The following is a 26,020-nucleotide window of genomic DNA, read 5'->3' on the forward strand; positions in this document are numbered from 1 at the left end:
TTTTAAATTTATAAATTTGAGAAATACGAGAAATGAGTCTAGTCAATGAAGGATTACTTTATTGTTAGTTTGAATTCATCTTATTAGATTTATTTAATATTGATTGATTTTAATTATGAATTATAAAAATACCAAAAGCAAGAATTTTTTATTGAATTAGTAATTAAGGAATAAAAGAATATCAATTTGATTTGATAGACAAAAAAAATAGTTAGTAAAGAAAAACATGTTACAAATTGAAAAAATGAAGTGATCGAAATTTTACATGAACATAAAAATATGGATAAAAAAATATTTTACTTTAAAAATGTAAGCTCAAAAACTGTAATGTGTTGCCGTGTTGGTCTCAAACACAAGCAAATACCTTGTAAAAAACAAACAGAAGTAAATAATTTACCTTATTTAATGAGAGTTCTATATATATCTAACATATCTTTCATTTAATATATAGAAATTTATTTTCAATTACTCTTTTCTATGAATGAAAACGGGTGGGATTGAACATAAGTAGCTAGTGACTTCCCATTACCCGTCTAACTGGGAAAACCGTGTCACTTATATGTCAGGTATCTATGTAAAAATTATCCCTGAATTTTTTTTATACCTGCGAGTGAGTATCCATGAATACTTCAAATAAAGTATTTTATACTCATCAGGATATTTTTTAAAAAATACGATTCTTATAAAAGACACTTTATTAAATAGACCCTTTATTTGCTACAATTTTTATTTTTTAAAAAAAAAATCATATCGTTTTCATATTTGGTATGTAAAGATTACATGTCTTTAATGAAAGAAATAAAAAATCGTACTGTAAAAAGATCAAAGTAATAAGAAGAATATTATATATGGTGTAATTTTGAATATCTTGGATCAAATTCCTCCTAGTAAAATCAATCTCAACAACAGTAATTAATGAATTAGCAGGCAATAGATATCTGAGGGTATGGATATACTATGATACTTGTTACCTACTCGTTAATGAGTGGATAAAATAAACCCATATCTATTATTTATAAGTATTCATTTAAATTATTTATCTTTTATTCATGGTGATTTTATCCATAAATATCCGCAGATACATATTCTTCTTATCATCCTTACTCTTTTATTTTTTATATCAAGTTTTAAGAAATGGTGATTTAGAAAAATAGTTAATGCTCCACTAGTTAAAGAATTAAAATAATTTTTCTATTAAAAATCATATCAAAATTATTTTGCGGATTCCAATAAAATAGTTCACATTTATCAGATAAAATTGTTACAATTAAATGTTACTAGTTAATTTTTTAAATAACTAAATAAATTTCTTAATTAGTATGTAAAATAATTTTTTTATTATGTTTAAGATAACAGTACTCCCTTAGTCTAATAATTTTTCTCAGAAAATTTAATTGAGAGAGTTTTATAATTAAGAACGAAGGAAGAGTTCACGAATCAGATTGTTCCAAGGTAATTGCATTAAACTTTCCCATAAAATTATAAAACTATTATACAATTAACGCAGATTCCAGAGCAAGGAACATATACAATTGGGTGCATTATTGAAATTTCTGTATTGAAGGAGTCGTCATAGACTCATTGTTTTTTTCCCTCAAGTCATAGACTCGTACACATGCAAACTTTTCGTGGAACCAAGCGTGTACGACTGTACGTAATTAATGCCAGGCCAAATTAAATTTCCCAGAGATTACCACGTTAGTCATATAGTAAATTGTAAACATAGTAAAGTTTATGGTCAAATGTCAACCTCTTATTCTCTCTTGGTATTTACACGGTAACAAACAGCGTAGTTTTTCCCCTTAAAATACTTAACACGACTACGTGTTATGAGTTGTAAATGTTTCTTCAATTTCTTCCTTTCTTTCCTCACCTTTTCATATCCAATTCTTCTACTTAAACCCCCCACTCTCTTCCTTCCCTTTCATCCTAAACATTAACCTTTCTTTTTACTACAAACACAAAGTTATACACTACTCAACACTCATCATACATTCTTTGCTCTTTACTTACGTACAACATACTACAAAGTTGTGTCTAGATATCTACTTTGGTACACTAAAATTCTCATAGATATGGAGGCAAAACCACAAGCACGAACCCTAGAGATCACCGTTATGTCGGGAGAAAACATATGTGTGGATCGAAGTTCTGGGGCGGAGAACGTGTATGTTGTTGTTCGTGCCGAATCTCTAAATTCTTGCACGACAAAAACGGTGAATGAAGATAAGGGAGTGCATGCATGGAATGAGAAACTCTTATTAGACATTCCTACACATGCAAGGTCGGTTACGTTTGAGGTGCAATGCAAGAAATATAAAGGGGTTCGCCCTATAGGGGTAGCAAGGATAGCACTTTCGGATTTTCTTAGTAACGATACTAAGATTGTGTCGGAAAGTGTGCCTCAAATGTATTGTTACGGATTGAGGAATTGGGAAGGTCGACAAAACGGTGTTATTCATTTCTCAGTGAAGGTGGTGTCACTAGCTGGCGATAAATATTTGTGTTCAGAGACAAAACAAGAAAAAGACATAATAGGAATTGAGCATTCCAGTTTGGTGGAGTTACCAAAGTGTTCCTGTTTGAAGTTTTTTTTCCCCATTTTTAGATGGAGATAATTAAAATTCTCTATTTACATGTTTTATATCATATTACACAATGTTATTTGCAATTAATGTTTTCACTATAATTTTAAAAATGATATGTAATCCTGAGTAATTTAAGATAATGTGAGTATTATCTAATTTATTAAATTTATATCAAGGGCAATTATCATTATTTAATTCTGATAAAAAGTCAAATTTTTTGAATAATATCATAGTCTCAAGTAAAATATATTTGTCTCTACTTTGGGTGAGCATCTTCCCTTATGCTTATGCTAGAATAATTTAATCTTAACTTAATTTGAAGTATTTTTATCTTTGTCTTGAGAAAACTATCTTTAATTCACTCATCTTAATCTTAACTAAAGTATCTCTAACTTAACTTTAGACAAAATAATTTAACTTTTAACTCTCAAGTAATTTTACCTCAATTAGAATATTTTTAACTGGTCTCTACCAAAGTAATTTCATCTTTGCTTCAATTAGAATATTTTGACTTCAACCTAAGTCGATCTAAGTAGGAAGTTTCTCATATCTAATAGTTACCTATATACTCTAACCAAATTACAACAACTCATGCACAATGATAAATCATCAAAGTTGGATTCCCTTAAATTAATTTATAAATGATATTATGTTTGCAAGCATAGAAGCTATGAGAGATAAGAATAAAAATTAATATCCTCGAATACATTTTATTTAAAGGTTAGGTAAATTTTAAGAATATATTTTTAATGTTGTAATATAAATTAAAACAACAAGTATATTAAAAAATTATTTTAAAAATTCATTAAGTTGATTAAAAGCTATTTTATTGAAAATCTCTAAAGATTAAAAAAAAAATTTATAATTACATTTAAGTGCAATATTAATATAATAATGGATATAATAATTTATCAAAATATTAGAGTGCACAAATGGATAAAAAAAGTATTTAAAATGAAATTAAGCATAGAATAATACTTAAATATATTTTTTGTCTTCACAATTTAACATTTTTTTATTTTTGTTGTCTCTATAAATATATATTTTTTGTTTTAATCCTTGTAAAATGTTTTATTTTCCATGCATAAAGTATTTTAGATAACACTTTGAACAGTAAAATAAAGTGTTTTAAACATAGAAAAAATATTATTTAAAATACTTTAAGAATAAAAAATAAAATAATCACATTTTGCAAGCACTAAAACAAAAATGAAAAAAATGATAAATTATACAGATAAAAAATATTTTTAAGCTTAAAAAAAATGAACTTAAAAAACCATCATTGAGAGGAATCCAACCCATCATCACATAACAATAATATAGAACAACTCTGTTACAAGACATAGGAAAACCAAACGGTTTTCTTCCATTTTCAACACCGAACAAAGTGCTTTAGATCACCAAAATTTCAGAAGAAATGATTTCTAGTTGATTTCTAATTTTATTTTCGATTAAAAGCATTTGAAACATGGTACTCATACATCTATTCTTCACTCTTTCTCCATTACCGAACTGCACTCTTCTCAATTGAGAATGCATGAGCTTCTCATTCAAATCGCTACACAAAAACGCAGATCTGCGACGGGGGTTTCTCATTCGCAACACAAAAACGCAAATCTAGGATGGGGGTATTCGAATCCCAACACAAAATTAAAATGCAAATCTGGGTTTGGGATATTCGAGTCACAACACAAAAAATACAGATTTGGATTGAGACCGACTCAGAGGTTCTTGATGGTGCCACAAACTTGATTTTTATAAGGATGTTTCTGATGATATTGTGACGAAAACCTTATTCGATCACTCATAAAATTTTTCATTAATATTAATGTTAATAATTTGGTTATAATTAATTTAAAAGAAAAAATATTAAATTGTAATTATTATTATTTTCATAAAACTCGGATATAATTTCATTTAGAAGTGTCTTAATATATTGGTGCATGTGAATGAGAGTACCAAAATCCTTCAGAATGTAAAGGTTCTGAAGAGTTGCTCATTAATTAATCTTCCCAAAGATACCAAGTTACCAACCAAACAAATACTCTCTGGTGTCATCAATATCTTCCAAAAATTCTGCCGCGGATGTGCAAATCACTAGTCAAAGTCGAAAGTCAAAAAGTCCATAAACACGTTACTGAAAAACACCGAAACAAACTCATCATTTTCTCTCTCTTTTCCTCGTTCCCTCCCTCATCACATTCGATCGAATCCTATTATTATTACATGTACTATACCTCTATAAAAACACACTTCACCCCAATTCTTCCCTTACAACAAATTTAAACCCTCTTCACCTTTCTTCTCTCCTTACAACAAACCAAACCACTTAAAGTTTTAAACACACTTACAAAATCATAGTTACAATTACACACTTTCACTAGCTATTACACTTTTTGAGGGTTTTTTTTTTCTTCTACTATATATATGGGGGCAAGCTCGGGTACAGTACTAGAGATCACAGTTATATCATGCGAAAACCTTCGTGTCACGGAGGATCCGTACGTTGTCGTTAGGGCAGAGTCCTTAAAGTGTTGCACCACGAAGATGGCGAAAGATAGTGGGAGCAACAAAACGGGTTTGTTTTCGTGGAACGAGAAGTTGATGCTGAACATGCCCATGCATGCAAGGTCCATCACGTTCGAGGTGCAATGCAACAGGTTCAAGGGTCTTCGACCCGTCGGGGTGGCAAGAATTGCGGTTTCCGATTTTCTCGGCGGCGCTGCCGTGTCGGAAAATTGCTTGCATGAGTTGAGTTACCGGCTGAGGGACTGGGAAGGGAAGGGAAACGGGGTGATTCATTTCGGGGTGAGGGTGGTGCCGCCGGAGGAACGTTCGAATGCTGCCGTGAAACCGGTGAAGGGAATGACGGTGAGTAAGGATTCCGGTGATTATAAGTCAAATGAAGTTGTTGGTGTCCCGTTTTGGTGGAACTACCCTAACGTTATTTGAATATTTGTATTTTTCTATTATTTTTTTTATTTGTTGAATTAATATTGGTAAAGGAGGTGTGGAAATTAAAGTCAAGTGAAAGGTGAAAGGTTCATGTTATTTGAGAGAAATTTTGTCTTGTACGTCAACTTCCAGTAAAACAAAGTATTATATATATAGCAGATGATGTGCTTGGGAGTCGTGTTTTAGAATTGAAGGTGTTTTATTTTATTTTATTTTATTTTAATAAGTGATTTTTAGTTGTGTAAATATTTAAAATATAAAAAATTGTATATTTGTATAAATTTGATTTTTTTTCTTCCTTTAAAATTCAATTCCTAAACATACTGAGAACTTCTTAAAGTTTTCACCCTCTACTCACCCTCTACTCCAAAATTATTTTCATCATAGGATAATGTTATTCAATTAATAAAAAAAAGAAGCAAAACATATTTTAGAATAAAGGAAAAAAATCAGAAAATAAATATCATTAATCTTTTTTATATGTAAAAATCAAAGATAAGTATACAAAATTTACAAAAATTCACATATTCTCTTTAATTAATTGAATTAGACTTCACTCGATAAATAAGATCATTAACTATAAATATCATATAAATGTATTATTAAAGATTTATGACATTTTTATATTAAAGTTTTTTCATAAATTCTTCCACAGTTTGTTTTTATTTATTTTTGTTTTTATTTCCAATCACATCAATTGACAAATATTAATTTTTCTCTCTAGCTATATCTTGCTATGTTCTTCCCCAATACACCCATTTCATTTTTTTATTAATAATAAATCTAATAACTCATTTCGGGATTTAATTACACTTACCAGTTTCTTTATTATTTTCTTAGAATGTATTATGTGAAAATTAAATTCAAATATTTTTTATAAACTCAACATATGTTTTCAAAATGAACTATATTCATTCATTTGATTCAATTCATATATTTTAAACATAGGTGGATGTTTGTAATTTTTTATGATTAAAGTAGCATTTTTCATATCTTTTTACATTTTCCCTCTATCTGACTCTTTCCTTCCCATGCACCAGAAAAAACGAGATAACAATTTTGCTTTGTTAAAGTAACATTACCGTATCCTTTATTTACAACCAAAATAGCATATATTTGGAGTCTACATAAGATTCGGTTGTCCTTTTCATTGGTTCTGACTTCAGAAATGCACCATATTTCAACACGCCTATTAAGACGAAGAGGGGATCTAAAGAGAATCCATGCATACATATATCCTCCAGTCGGTAAGGCTTTCGGCTTTCGGCTTTCGGCTGTCGGGAGGGGCTTTCTTCTCTCTCGCAAATTGATTAACATATAATGCTACTCTTCTTAAAAACCGATTCATATGGGGTGGCCTACCCAACTATATAAACATTTATTATGTTCGTTAATTACTCAATGTGAGATTCTCAATATGCCTCCTCGAATCTTGTTATCACAAAGCGAGGACTAACAGCACTATTCACGATACCACTAGACAGAACCTAGCTCTGATATCATATTAAAGTGCAGCAAAAACATCTGAAAGATCCCCTTAAAAACCAGTTCATAAGGGGGTGACCTACTCAACTATATAAACACTTATCATATTCCTTAACTATGAGGTGGGACTCTCAACAAGTATCATCAATTAAGTTGATTATTAATTTGGTGGGGGTATGCATTGAATTGGAATAAAAAAAAAATTAATATTATTTTTATTCATGTTTTATACACCACCTACCTTCTCTCTAATTAAAGCCGTGTGGACCAGTTATAACCAATCTCTTAAGAGATGCTTAATTAGCTTGTGCTCGCTGCAAAAAAGCTTTGTCCAACTTGGATTCTTCTCTCAGGAACCATCTTCTGGGGAACTCGTTGATTCCAAGGCTATTACATATTACAGATCATGTGAACTAAAATTGGACCAAACAATTTAGATTGGATATAGTGTTTTTGAATCGAACCCGAAATTATATATTCATTTAAATCTGTTGAGTTCTTGGTTAGATAATGAATTTTGGTTTTTAAATCCTTTATCTAGATTATTTGACCCGACCCGTGAACAACCTGCTTTGAATATGAAATTATTATTAAATTAAAAAATGAAAAATTTAGTTAATTTTATAAAGAAAAGTTGAAAAAATACATGGAACTATATATAATTAAAGATAATGCACTACCAACAGTTTTCAGTTTTATTTTTATAAATCATCTTTTATGATGTGAATAAGTGATGCAACACATGCAAAAGGTCATTATTAATTTACTACCATTTTTTTTATAGGCAAAGGCGAAATAAATTTATTAATGGCTAATAATGCACCTGTAGTGGCAGAGGTCCTAGAGCATTATACATGTATCATTGTATCCCAGTTCAATTAGATCACCATACCTCAATTAAATCAGTTATTTAGTGAGTAATTATATTTATTGACATATTTCATACCATTTAACGAAATTTTATTCAAATGAGAATATATGCGCGAGGAAACTGGGTTTGTTTCTTCTTGCCCATGCTCTTCCATTTTAAAACAATTATTACAAATCGAAAGAAATATATATAATTATGAGAAAGCTTAGATGAAAAGAAAATATGGGTAAAAATGATTTTACTTTAAAAAAAATATAAACTAACAATATTACAGTACGTTGCATGAAACTTTCCAATGAATTTACACAAATTATTCAAACTTGCTGAGAAAATTTGTATAGAAGGTAGTCCACAGCAAGGAACATGCAATATAATTGCGTACAGTATTAAAATTTCCACATTGAACGAGTCTTCCTAATTAAACATACAAATCTTTTCTTGGAAATTATTGCCTGTAGAATGAAAATTAAATTTCATACGAAGTTACCGCGTATACAAAGTACATGGTCAAGGTCAACACCTCTTATTCTCGTTCTGTCTATAATCTACAGTACTCGATATCAGACAACGTTGTTAAGTTTTTTCCCTCTTAAAAAACCTAAGAAAGTACGTGTTGTTTCTTCCTTAATTTCTTTCTACACCTCTTCTTTTCCTATCCAATTCCGCTACTTAAACCCCGCACGCTCTTCCTACCCTTTCGTCTCAAACAATCTTTCATTCACGTACAAACACAAAAAATTATATATATATATATATATATATATATATATATATATATATATATATACATATTTGTGTGCATATCTATACAATTAGGTACACAAAAATCCTCATAGACATGGAGGTAAAACCACAAGCACGCACCTTAGAGATAACGGTTATGTCGGGAGAAAACATAAGCATGGATCGAAGTTCGGTGGCGGAGAACGTGTATGTTGTTGTTCGTGCCGAATCTCTTAACTCTTGCAGAACCAAAATGGTGAATGAAGAAGGTGGAGTGCATGCATGGAATGAGAAGTTTTTATTAGACATTCCTTTGTATGCAAAATCAGTTACGTTTGAGGTGCAATGCAAGAAATATAAAGGAGTTCGCCCTATTGGGGTAGCAAGGATAGCACTTTCGGATCTTCTTAGTAACAATACTAAGGTTGTTTCCGAAGGTAGTGTGCCTCAAATGTTGTGTTACGGGTTGAGGAATTCGGAAGGTCGACCAAACGGGGTTATTCATTTCTCCGTGAGAATGGTGGCACCAAGGGATAATTTGTACTCACTAACAAAACAAGAAAAAGACATCACAACGATGAGTTCTAAAGGAATTGAACATGAGGTTATGGGGATTCAGGTGGACCCAAAAATTTCACCTCATGTTGCCATTGGCATTCCAGTTTGGTGGAGTTACCAAAGCGTTATTTGAAGTTTATTTATATATATATATTTGGAGGTAGAATTCTTATTCAATTCCCCTTCCCCTTGTATCCATAAAGAAGAATGGTTGTTCGATAGATGCAACTATTAAAGTATGGCATATATTTTAAATGAAATATCTCCTGTTATTGTATCTTATTATATATAGAATATATAGTATTGAGTATATAGCATTTTATTACAATTTTAAGTTTTCCATTAAAATTCTATCAGTTTCTTATAATTAAGTATGTGATTACATAAAATTCTTTGCACTATGATACAAGTATTTCTCCTCTCCTTTTATGTTAAAATATACATTCTTCTGTTTTAATAAATGCAGACATATTACACGTTCACTATTTTAAATTTTTTAGTTAAAACTAATTTTATGAAGAAGAAAAATCCTCCTCACTATCCTACATTATATTCAGAGATTTAAAATTTTATTCTTTTCCCATTTTTTAAATTTCCAAATATACAGTTTCATCATTTGATAGATGAAAGTACACCACACTTTTCCCCATTTTTATATCTCCTATGAAAATTCTAATAATTTCTACTAAAAAATATTTTTTTAAAAGAAAACCATTATTTGTTAACATATCTGCTTTTTTATTGCTAAATATTTTTTATTTATATAATATATCTTTGGTTATAAATTATTTTTGGTTGAAGGTCATTTCTAACCTTTTATATATTATTAATAATAATAAAAAAATTGACTAGTCGTTTTGTTACATTTAGCAATATTAATGTATATATTTTAAAAAATTAATATATATTTTAATTAAAATTGTATTATAAAATCTTTTAAAGAATATTATTTGACATAACTAAGTTAGATAAACTAAAATTGAATATCGATATAAGAGAGGAGGGTAGTATAATCAAAAAATATTATTTAATGGTGTTAAGTTAAATAAATTAAAATGTCTATCTTAATATAAGATGAGAAAACATATGTAAAGTGATTGAATTTTAATGTTAGAGTATATGATATTTTTATCTCATTTATTAATTCCCGTGTTTTCTTCTCTCCTTCTACTATTCCATACGATTGTAAATGTAAAACAAGTTAAACTTGCGATCTATGTTTAATGACCCAGCTATGCGGTCCTAGCAGCTGGTTTCTAGGTAGTTGTATAATTTCCACCTAAAAGTTTCTTTGCAAATTATGAGTGATTACCCTATAATTTTTCATTTCAGTTTGACATATGATGAAAACTTGACTAATTATTATATGAACAGATTTTTTTTTTCTTCAAACTTGAACTAAAAAGTCTCGTACACCGCATCAAAAAAAAAAAGAAACCGAATTACCTTATTTCATTAAGTTAATTAAGGTTTGTGTCATTTTGCTAATATTGGACCGAGTCTATGAAACAAAGCTTCTCTAATCTTGTCATGCAATTCTCGTTAGATTTCATCTTAACATCCCCTCCATAGATAACGCCGATATAGGCGAGTCGTTACGAAAAAAATTAAGATGTTTGATATCATGTTATATTTCAACTTAAAACTAATTAATACTAAGTAAAGTTGTCCAATAAATATATAAGCTGTCCCCAAGAATTGAGATAAACGATGTGGAACTTTCTAACAATTATTTTGTAGTTAATAAGTTCTTTAATTTGTAAATAGTAAATAGTACCTAGTGGCTTATGACGTGCGTGCATATATTCATATGTGCGTGTTAGTGAAGTTTTCTAACACGTGATGTAAGTTTTTAGCTTGCAAGCTGGCCCTATATTATATGTTCTCCGGTTTCCTTTGGTTAAGGAATATCTTAAATTGTTTAATGAGCTCTTTTTTCGTCCTTTATTATACGTTTAAAACAGTATACTTGTTGGGCAAGTAGGTCAAATTCGGTGAAACGACGGAAATGGAGTAATTCTTTTTTCGAAATTATAAAAATGAGGATAAAATTAATTAATACTAAAAAATAGATAAGTTATAAATTATCTTATGACTTTTGAATTGAAATTGATAAGTCATGTTAGATTTTTTTTTTATTAAAGTCGTAAAATTTTTATAACTTTAATTTTTTTTCAATACAACTTTAAAGTTATAAGTAAATCTTTTTCTTTCTTTTTCATCATTGAATTGATAAAGTACTTTACCATTTTAATTTTTTTTAATATGACTTTAAAGTCATGAGAGTATTTTTTTCTTTTTTTTTTAAATTTCGTAAATGATTTTTTATTTTAATTATTTAACGAATTAATATAGTTTTATTTTTTAATTTTATTTAATATTTTATATATATTTTTATTTTTTTATTTAATATATTCTATATCTTTTTACTAATTTTAAACATTATTATTTGTTTTGTGAATTAAAAACATAATACAAAAAGACTTAGATTTAAATGAAAATATTAAAATATATTTTGTTTAACAAAAATATGAAAATATTTTGTTATTAATATTAACAAATAATATTAACTTATAATTTAATAAATAATATTAATTTTTGATTTTTTTTACAGTTATCATTACTAAATTATTATTTTCGTACAGTAGTATTAATTAATTTTAATATTAATAATAGAAAATAATTTAATAATAAAATTAGTTGTTAAAATAAAAATAATATAATATATTAATATAAAATAAACAATTCAAAATAAACAAAAATATAAAATTAGAAAGTAGAAATAATATTAATAGTCAATTTACTTGTATCCACAGTTATTATAATTGTATTCTTTAATTTTATGATTATTTAAAAATAATATTAAATATCAATTTGCTTGTATGAATATTTTAATATTTTTATTTATATTTAAATTTTTTTGTATTATTTTTTAAAATTATAAAACAAATAATAATCATTAATATTAATAAAAGAACATAGAAAATATTAAATATAAAAAATATATTAAATAAAATAATTTTAAAAATATTAAATAAAACTAAAAAAAACATACATTAATTTGTTAAATAAATTAAAATACTAAAATTTTGTTATTCTTAATTATTTTTTGCGTTTTTCTATAATTTTTTATAATTAATATTTTTTCTTCTTATTTCTTAAAAATGAAAAAGGACATTGGTTTGCAATTTTTTCTTAAAAAAAATAATTACAGTATAAGATTAATAAAAAATGAAAAAACTGCAACTTTGAATATTGAAATTATGATTGCAGAATAAACTGCGTCAAATATCACATTGTCACGGTCTTTGGGCGCAAAGGTTGTCATGTCGTGATTTTTGTACACAATGTCTGTTTTTCCAACGCACGAATATGAAAATAAAAAGAGTGTCATGTACTCATGTTAGGCTAAAAAAAAAGATTATTATGTGTTCATATTAAAAATTGGTATTTAAGTATTAGTTGAATGCATCTCGATACACTGATATTATAATATATTTTATATTATTATTTAATTGCAAATTATTATTTAAATTACTTTAAGATAATTATTTTAAAAATTAATAAATTTATGGTACATAACATATTATAATTGAATGAGTGTATAAAATTTTTATATTATCAGTTCATTTTTTTTTCTCTTTAAATATCTTGATTCTTTAAATACTTAATTAATACAGTATTTTTTTTATTTCTTTTTTCTTATAACTTATATCACCTATCATAATTATATTCTTATCTCTTTTATCACTATTTCATTTTTGTAGTCTACAAGTACAACAAGCGAAATATTAGCTTTATTTTAAATTGTGGGGGTGTTTGATTGGTTGAGCTTTTAGGGATGTAACACATACGTTTTGTTTATTGGCCAAATCTTTGGTGATAAGTTGGACTACTTTTTATTTATAAAATGATAAAAATCACATTTGCTTATAATTTTTTTTTACCGTCACATGAGATGAGATATAATTATAATGTTTTATTTTAAAAAATACATGACGAATTTTTTTTAACATTCAGGAAATAGAATGGGTTTTCCATATACTGAACTTAAAACTTTTAGTAATAGATTTTTTTCTTAATTTCACTCTATAATTTTTTATTATTAATAATTAATTGTTCATGCGTCATTAATAATTACTTAAGAGATATTTATTTTTATTATGAGAAAACATATTTGATATGATTTTTAAAGTAATTGTTATCATAGTAAAAAAATGTTTAAATATGTATTTTTTATTTTTGTTCCCGTAATTTTATTTTATTTTCATTTTAATTATTATATAATATGCTTGTTTTATTTTTTATTCTTAAAGTGTTTTATATATCATCAAACAGTTACTTTAAGCAGTGAAAAAATATTATCTAAACTATTTTAAAGATAAAAAAATAAAATAAAAAACATATTTTTTAAAAACTAAAACAAAAAATATATTTATAAGAATGAAAATGAAAAAAAAACATTAAATATATATATATATATATATATATATATATATATATATATATATATATCATCTCTTAAAACGAAAAGATTGACCGTGATCTAAAAAAAAGAGATTGACAGTGGAATTATCTATTTTACATCTCAGATTTTCTCTAAAATAATCAAATTATTCACTATCACTAATTGATGTTCTGAAAATTAATGTATTTTGTTAATATATTTTGCATCAAAGAAATAACAAAAATAATGTACACATGATATAATTATGTGATAAAATGATAAATACAAAATATAAAAAAAAATAGAACATGTTTGAGGGTTAGGGTGTCGGAAAATCATTACTCAACAAATAGTACTAACATTAATCATTGTTAACTTCGTGGGGAAAGATAAAGGGACTAGGAAACTTGTTCCCAAAGGTTAATGCACGTACTCTCCACGCAAAACACCATCCAATTATTCCAATAATTATATAGCAGTTTCCTCCCAAAGATACCAACCAAACACGTAGTAGTAAGTATTCTCTGGTGTCATCCATTATCATAGTAAGTCAAAGTCAAAAAGTCCACACACACGTTACGAAAAACACTCAAAAATTCGAAACAAAGTCATCATTTTCTCACTCTTATAAACCCCCTTCACCCCTCTTCTCTCCTTACAACAAACCAAACCACTTTAAACACACTTACAAAATCAGTTACAATTACACACTTTCACTAGCTATTACACTTTTTGAGGGTTTTTTTTTTATTCTACTATATATGGGGGCAAGCTCGGGTATAGTACTAGAAATCACAGTTATATCATGCGAAAACCTTCGTGTCACGGAGGATCCATACGTTGTCGTTAGGGCTGAGTCGTTAAATTGTTGCACCTCGAATATAGCGAAGGATTGTGGGAGCAACAAAACGAGTTTGTTTTCGTGGAACGAGAAGTTGATGCTGAACATGCCCATGCATGCAAGGTCCATCACGTTCGAGGTGCAATGCAACAGGTTCAAGGGCTTTCGACCTGCTGGGGTGGCCAGAATCGCCGTGTCGGATTTTCTCGGCGGCGCTGTGTCGGAAAACTGCATGCACGTGTTGAGTTACCGGCTGAGGGACTGGGAAGGGAAAGAAAACGGGGTGATTCATTTCACGATGAGGGTGGCGGCAGCGCCGGTGAAGGGGACGGTGGTGAGTAAGGGTTCCGGTGATGGGTTCGTGGGAATCAACGTTGGTGGCAACAAGTGCAACGAAGTTGTTGTTGGTGTACCGTTTTGATATGGAACTATTATCCACTGGTATCCTCAATTAGAGTTAATCATGTTCGAATTCGAATTGAGTAAGACAGTAAAATTATTTTTTCAAGTATGGAATATTTGTGTGTGTACAGAACTCAAATTTAAAATTTTTAGTTCAACTGAAACAATTTTATATTGGTTGTTTGGTGGTATATATATTATCCTAAAGTTATTTGTAGATAAATGTTATTTTTGTAAATTTTATTTATTTGTTGTGTATTGGTCATTGGGAGTGTGGAAACTAGAAACTCCAAAGTCAAATTCAATTCACTTATATATTGTGGCAAAACAAGGTTCATGTTATTTCCAGGAAATATTGTCTTGTACCGTTGTACGTCAACCTCCTTGTATTTTAGTAACAGAAAGTGTGAATATAAACGTGAAGGTTAGACTTAGATGTGGGGTTTGGATAGTCTGTATATAGTATATAAGATTAAGTTTTTTGATAAGTAAACTTTTTTATAAAGTGACCAAACGATAGCACAATAAAAAATTATATATTTAACAAGAAATGAATAAAAAATAGTGAAATAAAAAGAATGTAATATTCAACAGAATTCGACTCCCTTTCCAAAATAAATAGAAGTAGGAAGACAAATTTTTCATTTTTAATAATTTTAATTTTTTTTCTTCAAAATTTCACTCCTAATTAAATATATTTATACTTCTCTTCTATTCCAGCTGGGGGTGGTAAAAATATTCATACTCGCATAAACCTAGTAGAAGATAGATAATTAAATGCATACTCGTGGATAATTTAAACAAATATATCTGTATATGTTAACTGTAAAGTATTTGGGTAAAATATTTAAATAAATTTAGTTTTGTCATTCATTTTTAAAAATAAATTATTAGATTAAATAAAAATATAATTAAAGTATATTTTAAAATATTTTTGGCTAAAATTCTATTTTCTTAATAAATATATATGATGCTTGTATACTGATTTTTGAGTAATAATACATAAGTTACTCTTCATTTTAAACCCATTAATAACATGTCTTATTTTTCTTTATTTCATTCTTTTTATCACATTATAAATTATGTCGTACCTATATTTTTTTATTTTTTTTTCTCTCATTCTAGGTATTAAATATCACAATGGGTGTCTATCAAACATTTTTCTATTTTTATTTATCCCTTTAATTTAGCCTTAGAATCGTGGTGTAATGAATTAAAGCAGCTTAATATTATACTCTAGCTTTTCTAAATGATTTTTTTCTTATTCATAATTAAAAGTGAAACTTTCTAGCATAATACTTTCATTCAAAGTTTATGTTGTTACATTTTCCTTTTTAGATAAGGCTTGCTAGTCAAATTAAAAACCTTCTCTACTATGTTTTTGTCTGCTTTGTAATATTTATTTTGGTGTAATTTTGTTGTTGTTGTTGTGTGTACATACGATGTTTATTAGACTCTTTAGCCATGGTGAATGCTCAATAACTAACGTTCAAATATTTTTCTCATTGATCTTTTAACATACTTTTTTTCTTCATATTTGGAGTTGTGGATCGTTTTCTTGTGATAGTTCAACGTGCTTCCGATAGTATGAGTTAAAAGTGTCGACATAATTCTAAAACGAAGGGTAAAGCAAGTTAGATATATTCAGTAGTTACAACCCCTTAATAATTCAATTTTCGTGGTCGTGACTTGCGTGTGGTGGCCACTTGATAAGAAGATAATTAAATAACTCATATTTTAGTATATTTAAGAAAAAATATATTATATCAATTTTAATTTGTATGATGATTGATGAAGAAACAAATAATTTAAAATTAATATGAAATTTTATCTATATAATCTAAATAAAAGAAACTTTCAATCCAAAAGTAGATTTTAAGAAAATATTATAATATATAGCACGACTCACTATTTTATGTGAGAACAACTAATAATAATCATTGGATCAAGATTAAAAATAGTAAACGAATGAGAGTATAATATTTAAAATTTTGAATTAAAATTTAATGTGTGTGTGTGTGTGTGTTTTTTTTTAAAGATCAAGATTAAAATAGTTTAAATTCAAATTAAAATCTTATTTAACAATAAAATCTCTGAGATTTACCAAACAAAAAATTAAACATATTAAAGAATTAATTTATGTAATCCTAAAATAATCTAAAATTATCACCAACATGACCATTACTACTATCCTAATCGTTTTCGTCACAACTCTCATGATCATCACTGTAATCACCAACATGATCGTCATTCATTACCATTACCATTGTGACCACTACGCTATCACCAACATGATCGTCGTTGTCGCTGCTGTTGGCGACAATAACGACAGTCATATTGGTGACAACGACAATAATCATGATGATTATCATGGTAGTGGTGGTGATTGTGGTAATGATCTTGACATAATTTTTTTTATAAAAGAACTAAATTAAAATTTTAAGATATTTGATTTTCTATTTGATAAGTCTTTTAGAGATTTTATGGTGAAATAAAGTTTTAATTTTTAAAATATTTTAATCTTGATTTTTCATCTTAATCTAACGGTTAAAATTAATTATTCTTATTCTTATATAAAATGGCTAACATTTTCAAGAATGAGCAAGAGGTGAGTCGAATTCGGTTAGTCCACCAAGTAAGCAAGTCAAGGCGTGGGTTGTACCTAACAAGCTCGACTAACCCATTTTAGCATCTTTAGATTACCCTATTAGGTAAAATACACATATCTTCACACATAATAATGAGAAAACACTACACAATAAAAAAAATGCAACAACTTAAGAAAATAATAAAATATAAAAAAATTTACTTAATGCAATTTGATCTTCATGTCTATGTCCACAACACAAATTCATTTAACATAGTTTGACCCTTCGTGTTTACATCAACAACAAAACTTTTGTTTAACATGATTCGACATCACATACTTACATTCACAATTAGGCATGGCAAAGGACGACTTGGGGTGGATATGACTCTAAAATCTAGAGGTATGCATGGCAGCATCTCTATTATTGGTTCTACTGGTGACTAGCGGTTCTAAAATCTAGGGCTTGTAATAAAGGCGAGAAAGCTAAAGTTGGCTTGGCAATGTTTGTGATGGCATTCAGTGAATTTGGACCATTTGGTTGTATAGAATTTTCTATTAAATTTCGATCATGGGTTTCAACTAATTCCAAATTGGTATTCTCCTCTTTTTTGCATTGGCGGCATCATAATCCTATGTACTCTCTTAAGTCAATGTATTGAAGATTGCTTCATGCACCATAATAACATGTTAATTAAAATATAAAACATTGTTACCTTCAGGAAATTTCATGCTTTTAGTTTGGGTTTTTTTTTTTTGTATTTTTACAGTGGACTTGACTATAAAACAAAGTTAATTATTTAGGGGGAATTTAATTTCTAATGGTTTGGTAACTTGCACATCATTTGTTTTTCATTCACACAGCATTAATTTGTGTTGAGTAAATGAGACGGTGAGGGTCAGTGAAATTTTCCATAACGTAAATTGAGGGCTAATGACCTAACTGATTGGTTGCTAGTGTATATGTTCTTCTGCGATTTGCAGCTTCCTTTTGTAACTACACATCGTTCATCATGTTTAAATAATTACGCGCACTTTTTTTTCCTTTTAGTTTTCTGTCAGAAAAATTAGAAATTACTTAGCATCATTCAAAAAATTAACATGAGCAAAGCCTAGGTCCTGCATTTTCCTTTTTAATATATCTTCAACTATTTATGCTTACTTAGTAGGAACAAATTAGCTAGGTTCTATTATAAATGCTTTCTTTTGGTAGACCAGCTACATTTGGTCTGGTTATAGAAATTGGATAATTTGGATAAAATTCTAAATTTAACTTTCATAATTTCATCAATTTTATCACTCAAGTTTTTTCCATGATTAAACATAGAAACTGAAAAAACGAAAATTGAATCCAACAACAAAAAAAAAAAATGCAACTTCCATTACTATTTCCTACAGCAATGCAACACGCATCCTTCGCGCGTACGTAGACCATTTAATACCCGTCCGCGTTTCCATAAAAGTCGTTCAAAAAAATAAATATAAACCAAACAGCGCATTCGCGTACAAAAGAAGTTGAAGTTCAATTCAAAGTGGAAAGTCAAAAAGTCAACATAAATTTTACAAACCTTAAGAACACTGAAACAACAAACCAATTTCCTTCCTTCTTTCTTTCCCTCCTTCACACTCATTTCCAAAACCCAAACAAAACCTTATATATAACCATATTAACCACTTCTTCTGCTTCACACAAACCCAACAACAAAACACAAACCAAATAGTTTCCCACAAGCAACACACATTACTTCATTTTCTTTATTTCTTTTGTTTATACGGTTTTTTCCTTGGAAGAGAATTATTCGAACCTTTAAAACATAAACATGGGAATAAGCACACGTACGCTGGAGATCACAGTTATCTCCTGCGAAAACCTCCACGGCGTAAAGGACGACGCGTACGTGGTTGTTCGGGCGGAGTCCTTAAACTGCTGCACCACCAGAAGGGTCAAAGTCGACGACGGCACCAAAAAACTTCTCTCGTGGAACCAGAAGTTCTTGTTGGACATGCCCATGCATGCAAGGTCCATAACCTTCGAAGTGCAATGTAACAGGTTCAAGGGCTCCCGGCCACTCGGGGTTGCCCGAATCGCCGCCTCCGATTTCCTCGGTGGCGCAGCCCTGCCGGAGAATCGGTTGCAGGTGCTGAGTTACGGGCTGAGGGACTGGGAAGGGAAGAGGAATGGGGTCATTCATTTCGCCGTGAGGGTGGCCGCATCGTTGAAGACGACGGAGGAGGAGTGTTTGAATATGAAGCCCGCCGTGGAACTGGTGGTGGCGAGAAAGGGTTGCGGTGATCGAATCAATGTCGGTGGCAAGAGGTCCAATGAAGTTGCTGTTGGTGTTCCGTTTTGGTGGAACTACCCCAACATTATTTAGAGATTAGTTAATTAATTTACATTATTTATTTTTGTATAACGGTCAAGGAGCCTAAAAGATCAATTTTAATTTCAATTATATATAAAATTTTCATTTTTTTTTAAGTTTTTCTTTTCCCTTAAAATATAAGATATGTTTGGTGATAAAAGATGAAGAAAAAGAAATAGATCACAAGTTTAAATTCTCCCAATTACATATATCATTATGCATAAAATGCATGCCAATTATATTTCCCTAACTTGCACTTTAGAGTTTCAAGAAAGAAAGAGTATGACGTATGAACAAGAATACATAAACATTTTGTAAGAAAGAAAAGAAAAAAAAGAGAATCCTTAACGAACACTTGTTGGAAGAGTTGTTTGTAGAGCCATTAAGAAAGCGCGTGAACGGTGAGACTGAGACCGATTAAAACTATGACCATTTGACCGGGTTTATGTTTTAGACACGTTCATAAGTACGGATATTTGTTTGACTTGTTAAACAAGGGTTCAACGAGACGAGATGTTTGGCTTCTCCTTTACATTTTCTCAAAAGCTAATGAGGTGGTGGGAATGAATTTCCTTTTATCGCGGTACACTTTTAATATCGATCACTTCTCAAAGCAAACCAAATGTGGATAATCTCTCATATTCAAACCAACTTAGACTCAACCAAAGAGGTCAAATTTAGTTTATAGAATAAAATATATGAATTATTTTCAATTCTTACAAGATTAAAAGAAAAACTAACTTGTCTTTAGTTTCTAACATGGATTTCTAGCTACTTCAAGTTTAGGCCTTAGAAGTCATAGATAGATCTAACTCAATTTCATAATTTCATTTATTACCAAATCTTTTATTATTGTTATTATTTTGAGGCATGTCCAGTACCTTAGATATGGGCTTTCATATCATATTACTATTATTTGAGGATTTGAATCCTTAACTCTCATAAGTTTATCTTACACCCTTATTTCCTTTTAGAAAATATTAAACTATTCTTCCCCAACCCTAACACCTTCCTTTTTGTGTGAACTATTTCTGAGATGACATCTCATTCACCCACGATGACAACTTTTTCTTCCATGACTTCACCTTCTTCACGACAGCCTTGCGACCTCCTCCTCACGAGTCACGATGCCGCTAAGCATTCTCCCCCCTCCTACTTCCTTTGCGCGTCCCATTGAAGATAAGAATGTGATCCAAAACATGGTGTTTTGTCTTCTGGAACAAAAATTTTAGAATGTTTTTTTTTTATTTTCAACCATTATTCAGAAGATATTATTCCTGAAGCTATATAGTAGTCTTATGGAATGGTCATTCTGGAACATAGATTGAGTTCCAAAATAAACAAAATATGTTTTTTTTTTATTTTCAACCATTATTTTTTACTGTTATGAAACATTCATTCTGTAAGTTATTTTTTACTCTTGTGGAACACCTATTTCATAAAACAAAGGTTAATAAAAACAAAGGATAAAACACAAGTGTATGGAACAAAAGTTTTTTTGTGCAGCCAAAAGAAATCAATGGCAGAAAAATGGATACGAAGAGAAAGAAACGAAAGTTTGTGAGACGGACACAAATGAAGACCTAATGGCAGAGTAAACATAAAAAGAATGAGCTCAGGTGGGACTCCCTCGTGGAGTTCAATGCTAAGGAAGAGAAAAGGTATAATATGAAAATGGTAGTTTGGGGTTTTTAAAAATTAAGGAGGTGCATGATTCAATAAAGGAGGTGCAGAATTTAAATCCTCATTATTTGTTGTATACATAAAATAAAGGCTTAGATATATTCGAAATCTCTTAAATATACCTGAATTTTGCAACTAATCCCTAAAAAATTTTACTTCTCGTTGGGTTCCTAAAACTTCAAAAGTTTTGTGTGAGATCCCTGTCGTTAGTATCTGTCCAATACGTGATGATGTGTCTGTTAGTTGGACACGCTAGCAATACATGTGCGGAGCCATGTCAGAGGTATCTTTGACATAGCGTGCCACATGGATTTTTTTATTTTTATATTTAACTTAATTTAATAAACTATTTTATTTTTAAAAAATAAAGTTAAAGTGACCTAAAACGCAAACAATGGGTGTCATTTTGAAAATTGTTGAGAGAGATCGCAACACTGCGCCTCCTCATTTCTTTGTTGATGTAATTCCGCTTCTGAGAGATACCTAAAACACGTCTAGGGTTTTCGTTCGATTGCAAGTGTGGGGGAATCAATTGTTGTCGTGGAAGGGTGGGCTTCCTGATGAATGGGAGTAGACAGCAAGAGCTTTCTGCTTTGGATATTCACGATATAGTTGACACGTTTTGTAGGATTCTTGGTTGAAGGGAGTTTAAAGACAACGCGGTTTGGTGAAAGTGCGATTGAAGACAACGGTGTGGTCCTAGAAAAGGGTGCTCCATTTATGTAAGCATTTGTTATTCTTTAATGCTTTTTGATGTAGCTTTAGGGGTTTTCCTTTGCCTTTCACCATGTGGGGTTGCACATGGTGGAACTGTTAAGTGGATTAAAAAATCATTTTTTGGACTGTTTGTTAGAGATGGTATTTTCTATTGAGGTGCATCACGGGGAACGTGTGGTCCATCCTATTTGGGATTATGTTGGTGGAGATGTCATGTTGTTGGCTGACATAGATGTTGACAAATGATCGTATTTTGAGTTTATGGGGATTTTGAAGGAAGATGCGGAAGTGAAAGACTGTGAGGATGTGTTTTGTTGTGGTGGAAGAGGGTTGATAATGAGACCAAACATTTTTCCTTGGATAGCCATGTTGTGGACCAATAAGAGGTCTTGATGGGTGTCATTTAAAGGGTAAGTATGGGTTCAACTATTGATTGCAGTTAGGAGAGATCCCAATGATCAATATCTTCCACTAGCATTTGTTGTGGTTGAGAATGAAATAAATGATTCGTGGAAGTGGTTTTTGGAGTTGCTAGTGCAAGACATTGGAGAAATTGATGTCAACAAATGGATTTTCATTAGTGATTAGCAAAAGGTATGTTTTATGTAAAGTCTCTGTAACTCTTTATACTTTTTTGTTATGTCCCTGTCACTCTCAATAATTATGTGTTAGGTATCTGTCACAGTTAATATGTGTTTATTGCATTTTTTTAAGGGATTGGTGCAGACTTTAAGATCAATGGGAGCAGGTGATGAACACCATCAGACCCAATCGACGAAGCTTCAACTAATGCCATCCATGATGAACACGAACACCATGAACTCTATTCGACCCTCTCAAACCACCACGAGCCACCACCAACTCGGATTTGTTCTCATCAACAACCTAGCTTCTATTATTCTCCTCGTCCTTGTCTCAGATCAACAACCTTAAAAAAATCAAACAATCCAAAACGACAATGTTTACAAAATTTCCTTTTTAAAATGTTTTTTTAAATAGCATTTGGATGATGTCATCAAATGACGTGTATCACCCTTTGACGTGGTTCCACACGTGCATCGCTGAGTTGTCCAATTAACGGACACCTCATTATGTTTTGAATGAAAATTAACAGTAAGAATCTCCTACAAAACTTTTGAAATTTCAGGGACCCAACGAAAAGTAAAAAAAGTTCATGGATCAATTGTAAAATTCGAATATATTTCAAGAATCTTGAACATATTTAAGCCTAAAATAAACCCTTGACTAAATGAGGGACTATGTCTCTCAATCAGTTTAGTGTGTCTTTAGATTGCTTAGTTTACGTAAGTGGTATATTTTTTCACTCATACCTATATTTAACAATTGTTATAATTAATAATAATTCATCATAAGTAATAAATTATTAATTATACTTTAATTTAATATAATAATATTTTATTTGTGTTCAATAAATATGAAACATTTTTTAAGAATTAATTCGTGCAACTCTTTCCAAGCATTATTTTTTTTATTATGGATTTCATTTGATGCAACGATATAAATTTATTATGCTAGTAATATTCCATTATTGTTGTTTAATTACGTGATCAAATAAATTTAATTATAGCAATTACTTAAAAAATTGTATATACTGACAGTGTATTTTAGGTTTAAACTTGTCATTGTAAACGTGTGGAACTGCAACATATCTGCAAGCAGAGCTTCTTGCCATATTTTATGGTTTGGAATTAGTTGGAGAAAGGTTAAACAAATTAAGTTAATTTTTTGTGAATCTGATTCTCAAATGGCCATTAATTTTACCTCTTTTTGCATCCGTATGCTTCTATCATTCGCAGGATAACCATTCCAATCTTGTTTTTCAACACACATATCGTTAAGGCAACATGTGTGTGGATCGGACTCTCTTGCCCTACAGTGACTTTCATACTTTGAACTTTGATGGCTTGTCCTTCCTTCATTTCTTTCTCAGTTTGTTTTAGCTGATTTATCAGGTGTTACTTACCTCAGACTCAGAGTTTAGTTATTTACTTAGTCATCGTTTATTGTCTCATGTAATTAGAACTTATCATATTGTGAAGAAGAAAAAATCATTAGTGTTTCTGTTTACTCTTGTTGCTCCATTCCCAGATTTTACAATTAATTTTATTTATAAAGGAAAATATTTCGGATAAAAAAATAAAAGTGATAATAGATATATTAAAAGAGAAAATTACACTAATCTCTACTGAAATCTTTTCAAATTAAATGACACTCATACTTTCTCTAGTTCTTCTTTAAAAAAAAATACCCACCTTCCCTAAATAGCATAAAAGAAGAGGAGTGTATGTGCCATTTTTATTAAATAAAAAACATGTGTGTAACTTTACTAAATTAATACATGAAGAAGTAAATATTTGCTTGAAAACTAGAAAAAAAAATGTTTTTGTTATTTGAGAAGACATTCTAGGCAAGTGTAGTTTCCGGTTTTCCCATGTTAAAATGACACCTCTCAGTCTCTCACTCCCATGTCATAAAAAAATGCAAGAAGGGTAGATAAAAGATAAAATAAATTGAGTCAGAGAAATGGGTCAACAAGCACCAGTGGTCTAGTGGTAGAATAGTACCCTGCCACGGTACAGACCCGGGTTCGATTCCCGGCTGGTGCAAATTTTAAGGAACTGTGATGATTATTGCAAGTGGTTGATGGGTCAATCACTCTCATCTCATCTAAGTAGATGAAATCTGCATCTGAGTTCCCTTTAATTTTTTCTGTTTTGTATATTTCCTTTGTCTTTTTACTCTTTTTGTTAATATTTCGAGTTCTATAAATTTTGTTTATGTCAATTTGTTGTTCCAGGGAGCTGTGATGAAAAAAATGTCTGATTGATGAGTTAATCAGTAGTCAATCATCTTACACAGGTGAATCATCATTTTATGTGCTCTCTTCTTTCTTTTTTTCTGCTTGCATTTTACTCAGTTATTACTTGAGATTTTCTATGAAAATTCATATTTTAACAGGCCAATGATTTCTTCAATTGCTTAGCAGATATAGTTATTGTAATAATGACACAGAGCACATACTGCAAAGCCATGCATACATTATTGCCCTTAATTCTGGTTGTTGTAATTAAGTTCAAGCACGGGAGCAAATGATTGGAATTGAATTACTACTCCATTTGGATACGATAAAATTTAAGCCTAAGTAAAAATTAGTGGCACAAGTGTTTGGTTTAGAGGGGAAAGAAAGTAAAAAGAAAAAAAATGCAAAAAATGAAATAATTTTAGGTTGTTTGATAAGTGAGAAAAAGAATAGATAAGAGAGTGTTACAATTTTTGGTTTCTCATATTTAATTTTTTAGGAAGTAATATGTGTGTGTAAAATGACACTTTTTGTTTCTTTTGGTAGAGATCATAGCTCTTTTAATAGAGATTATAGTTATTGGAAAACAATCTTATTCGTACTAAGTAAAACTACAATAGGCGAAAAAAAAAACTCCAAAAATATTTAAACACAATGTTAAGAGTAGCTACATCTTTTCAACAAAGTTAAAATGCACTACTAAGCAGTTAAATACACATTAACATTTAATCAACAAGCCCATTTTCTGCAATCTCTTTTCCAATTTAAATGATATCCAAAACATATGCACTCATGCTCCAAATCAAGGAAAAATATCTTCAACTTATTTTCAAGTATATATACACAGAGAGAGAGAGATAGAGAGAAAGACTAATTTTAATCCATAGTTTAAATTAAAAAAAATATAACTAGTTAAATTGTACACTTGTCAATTTAAAATTCAATTAAACTACCTTTAGATAAGTTGATAAAATAGTTC

At 29.7% G+C, this 26,020-nt stretch overlaps 5 protein-coding genes and 2 non-coding genes across 7 annotated transcripts; all 7 read left to right on the forward strand.

Moving 5' to 3' along the window:
- Nucleotides 1–1,918: 1,918 nt before the first annotated feature.
- Nucleotides 1,919–2,810, forward strand: LOC100802552 (uncharacterized). Its single transcript, XM_003521206.5, has one exon. It carries the CDS (start codon nucleotides 2,076–2,078, stop codon nucleotides 2,616–2,618), a length of 543 nt encoding a protein of 180 aa, XP_003521254.1. The 5' UTR covers nucleotides 1,919–2,075; the 3' UTR covers nucleotides 2,619–2,810.
- Nucleotides 2,811–4,848: 2,038 nt separating this feature from the next.
- Nucleotides 4,849–5,824, forward strand: LOC102669378 (uncharacterized). The gene has a single exon (XM_006576295.3). It carries the CDS (start codon nucleotides 5,016–5,018, stop codon nucleotides 5,538–5,540), a length of 525 nt encoding a protein of 174 aa, XP_006576358.1. The 5' UTR covers nucleotides 4,849–5,015; the 3' UTR covers nucleotides 5,541–5,824.
- A 2,842-nt stretch (nucleotides 5,825–8,666) lies between these two features.
- On the forward strand, nucleotides 8,667–9,506 carry LOC100806275 (uncharacterized). Its single transcript, XM_014774274.3, has one exon. It carries the CDS (start codon nucleotides 8,738–8,740, stop codon nucleotides 9,311–9,313), a length of 576 nt encoding a protein of 191 aa, XP_014629760.1. The 5' UTR covers nucleotides 8,667–8,737; the 3' UTR covers nucleotides 9,314–9,506.
- A 4,761-nt stretch (nucleotides 9,507–14,267) lies between these two features.
- LOC100806805 (BON1-associated protein 2) lies at nucleotides 14,268–15,307 on the forward strand. Its single transcript, XM_003521872.4, has one exon. It carries the CDS (start codon nucleotides 14,389–14,391, stop codon nucleotides 14,887–14,889), a length of 501 nt encoding a protein of 166 aa, XP_003521920.1. The 5' UTR covers nucleotides 14,268–14,388; the 3' UTR covers nucleotides 14,890–15,307.
- A 3,657-nt stretch (nucleotides 15,308–18,964) lies between these two features.
- Nucleotides 18,965–19,936, forward strand: LOC100807334 (uncharacterized). Its single transcript, XM_003521873.5, has one exon. The coding sequence runs from the start codon at nucleotides 19,278–19,280 to the stop codon at nucleotides 19,830–19,832; it is 555 nt and encodes a 184-aa protein (XP_003521921.1). The 5' UTR covers nucleotides 18,965–19,277; the 3' UTR covers nucleotides 19,833–19,936.
- Nucleotides 19,937–24,776: 4,840 nt separating this feature from the next.
- Nucleotides 24,777–24,847, forward strand: TRNAG-GCC (transfer RNA glycine (anticodon GCC)). Its single transcript has one exon. It is a non-coding gene; the product is annotated as a tRNA-Gly (tRNA).
- A 9-nt stretch (nucleotides 24,848–24,856) lies between these two features.
- On the forward strand, nucleotides 24,857–24,937 carry LOC113001312 (small nucleolar RNA snoR114). The gene has a single exon (XR_003266631.1). It is a non-coding gene; the product is annotated as a small nucleolar RNA snoR114 (small nucleolar RNA).
- Nucleotides 24,938–26,020: the final 1,083 nt, after the last annotated feature.

This window comes from Glycine max, chromosome 3 (assembly GCF_000004515.6).
Source record: "Glycine max cultivar Williams 82 chromosome 3, Glycine_max_v4.0, whole genome shotgun sequence".
Taxonomy (NCBI): Eukaryota; Viridiplantae; Streptophyta; class Magnoliopsida; order Fabales; family Fabaceae; genus Glycine; species Glycine max.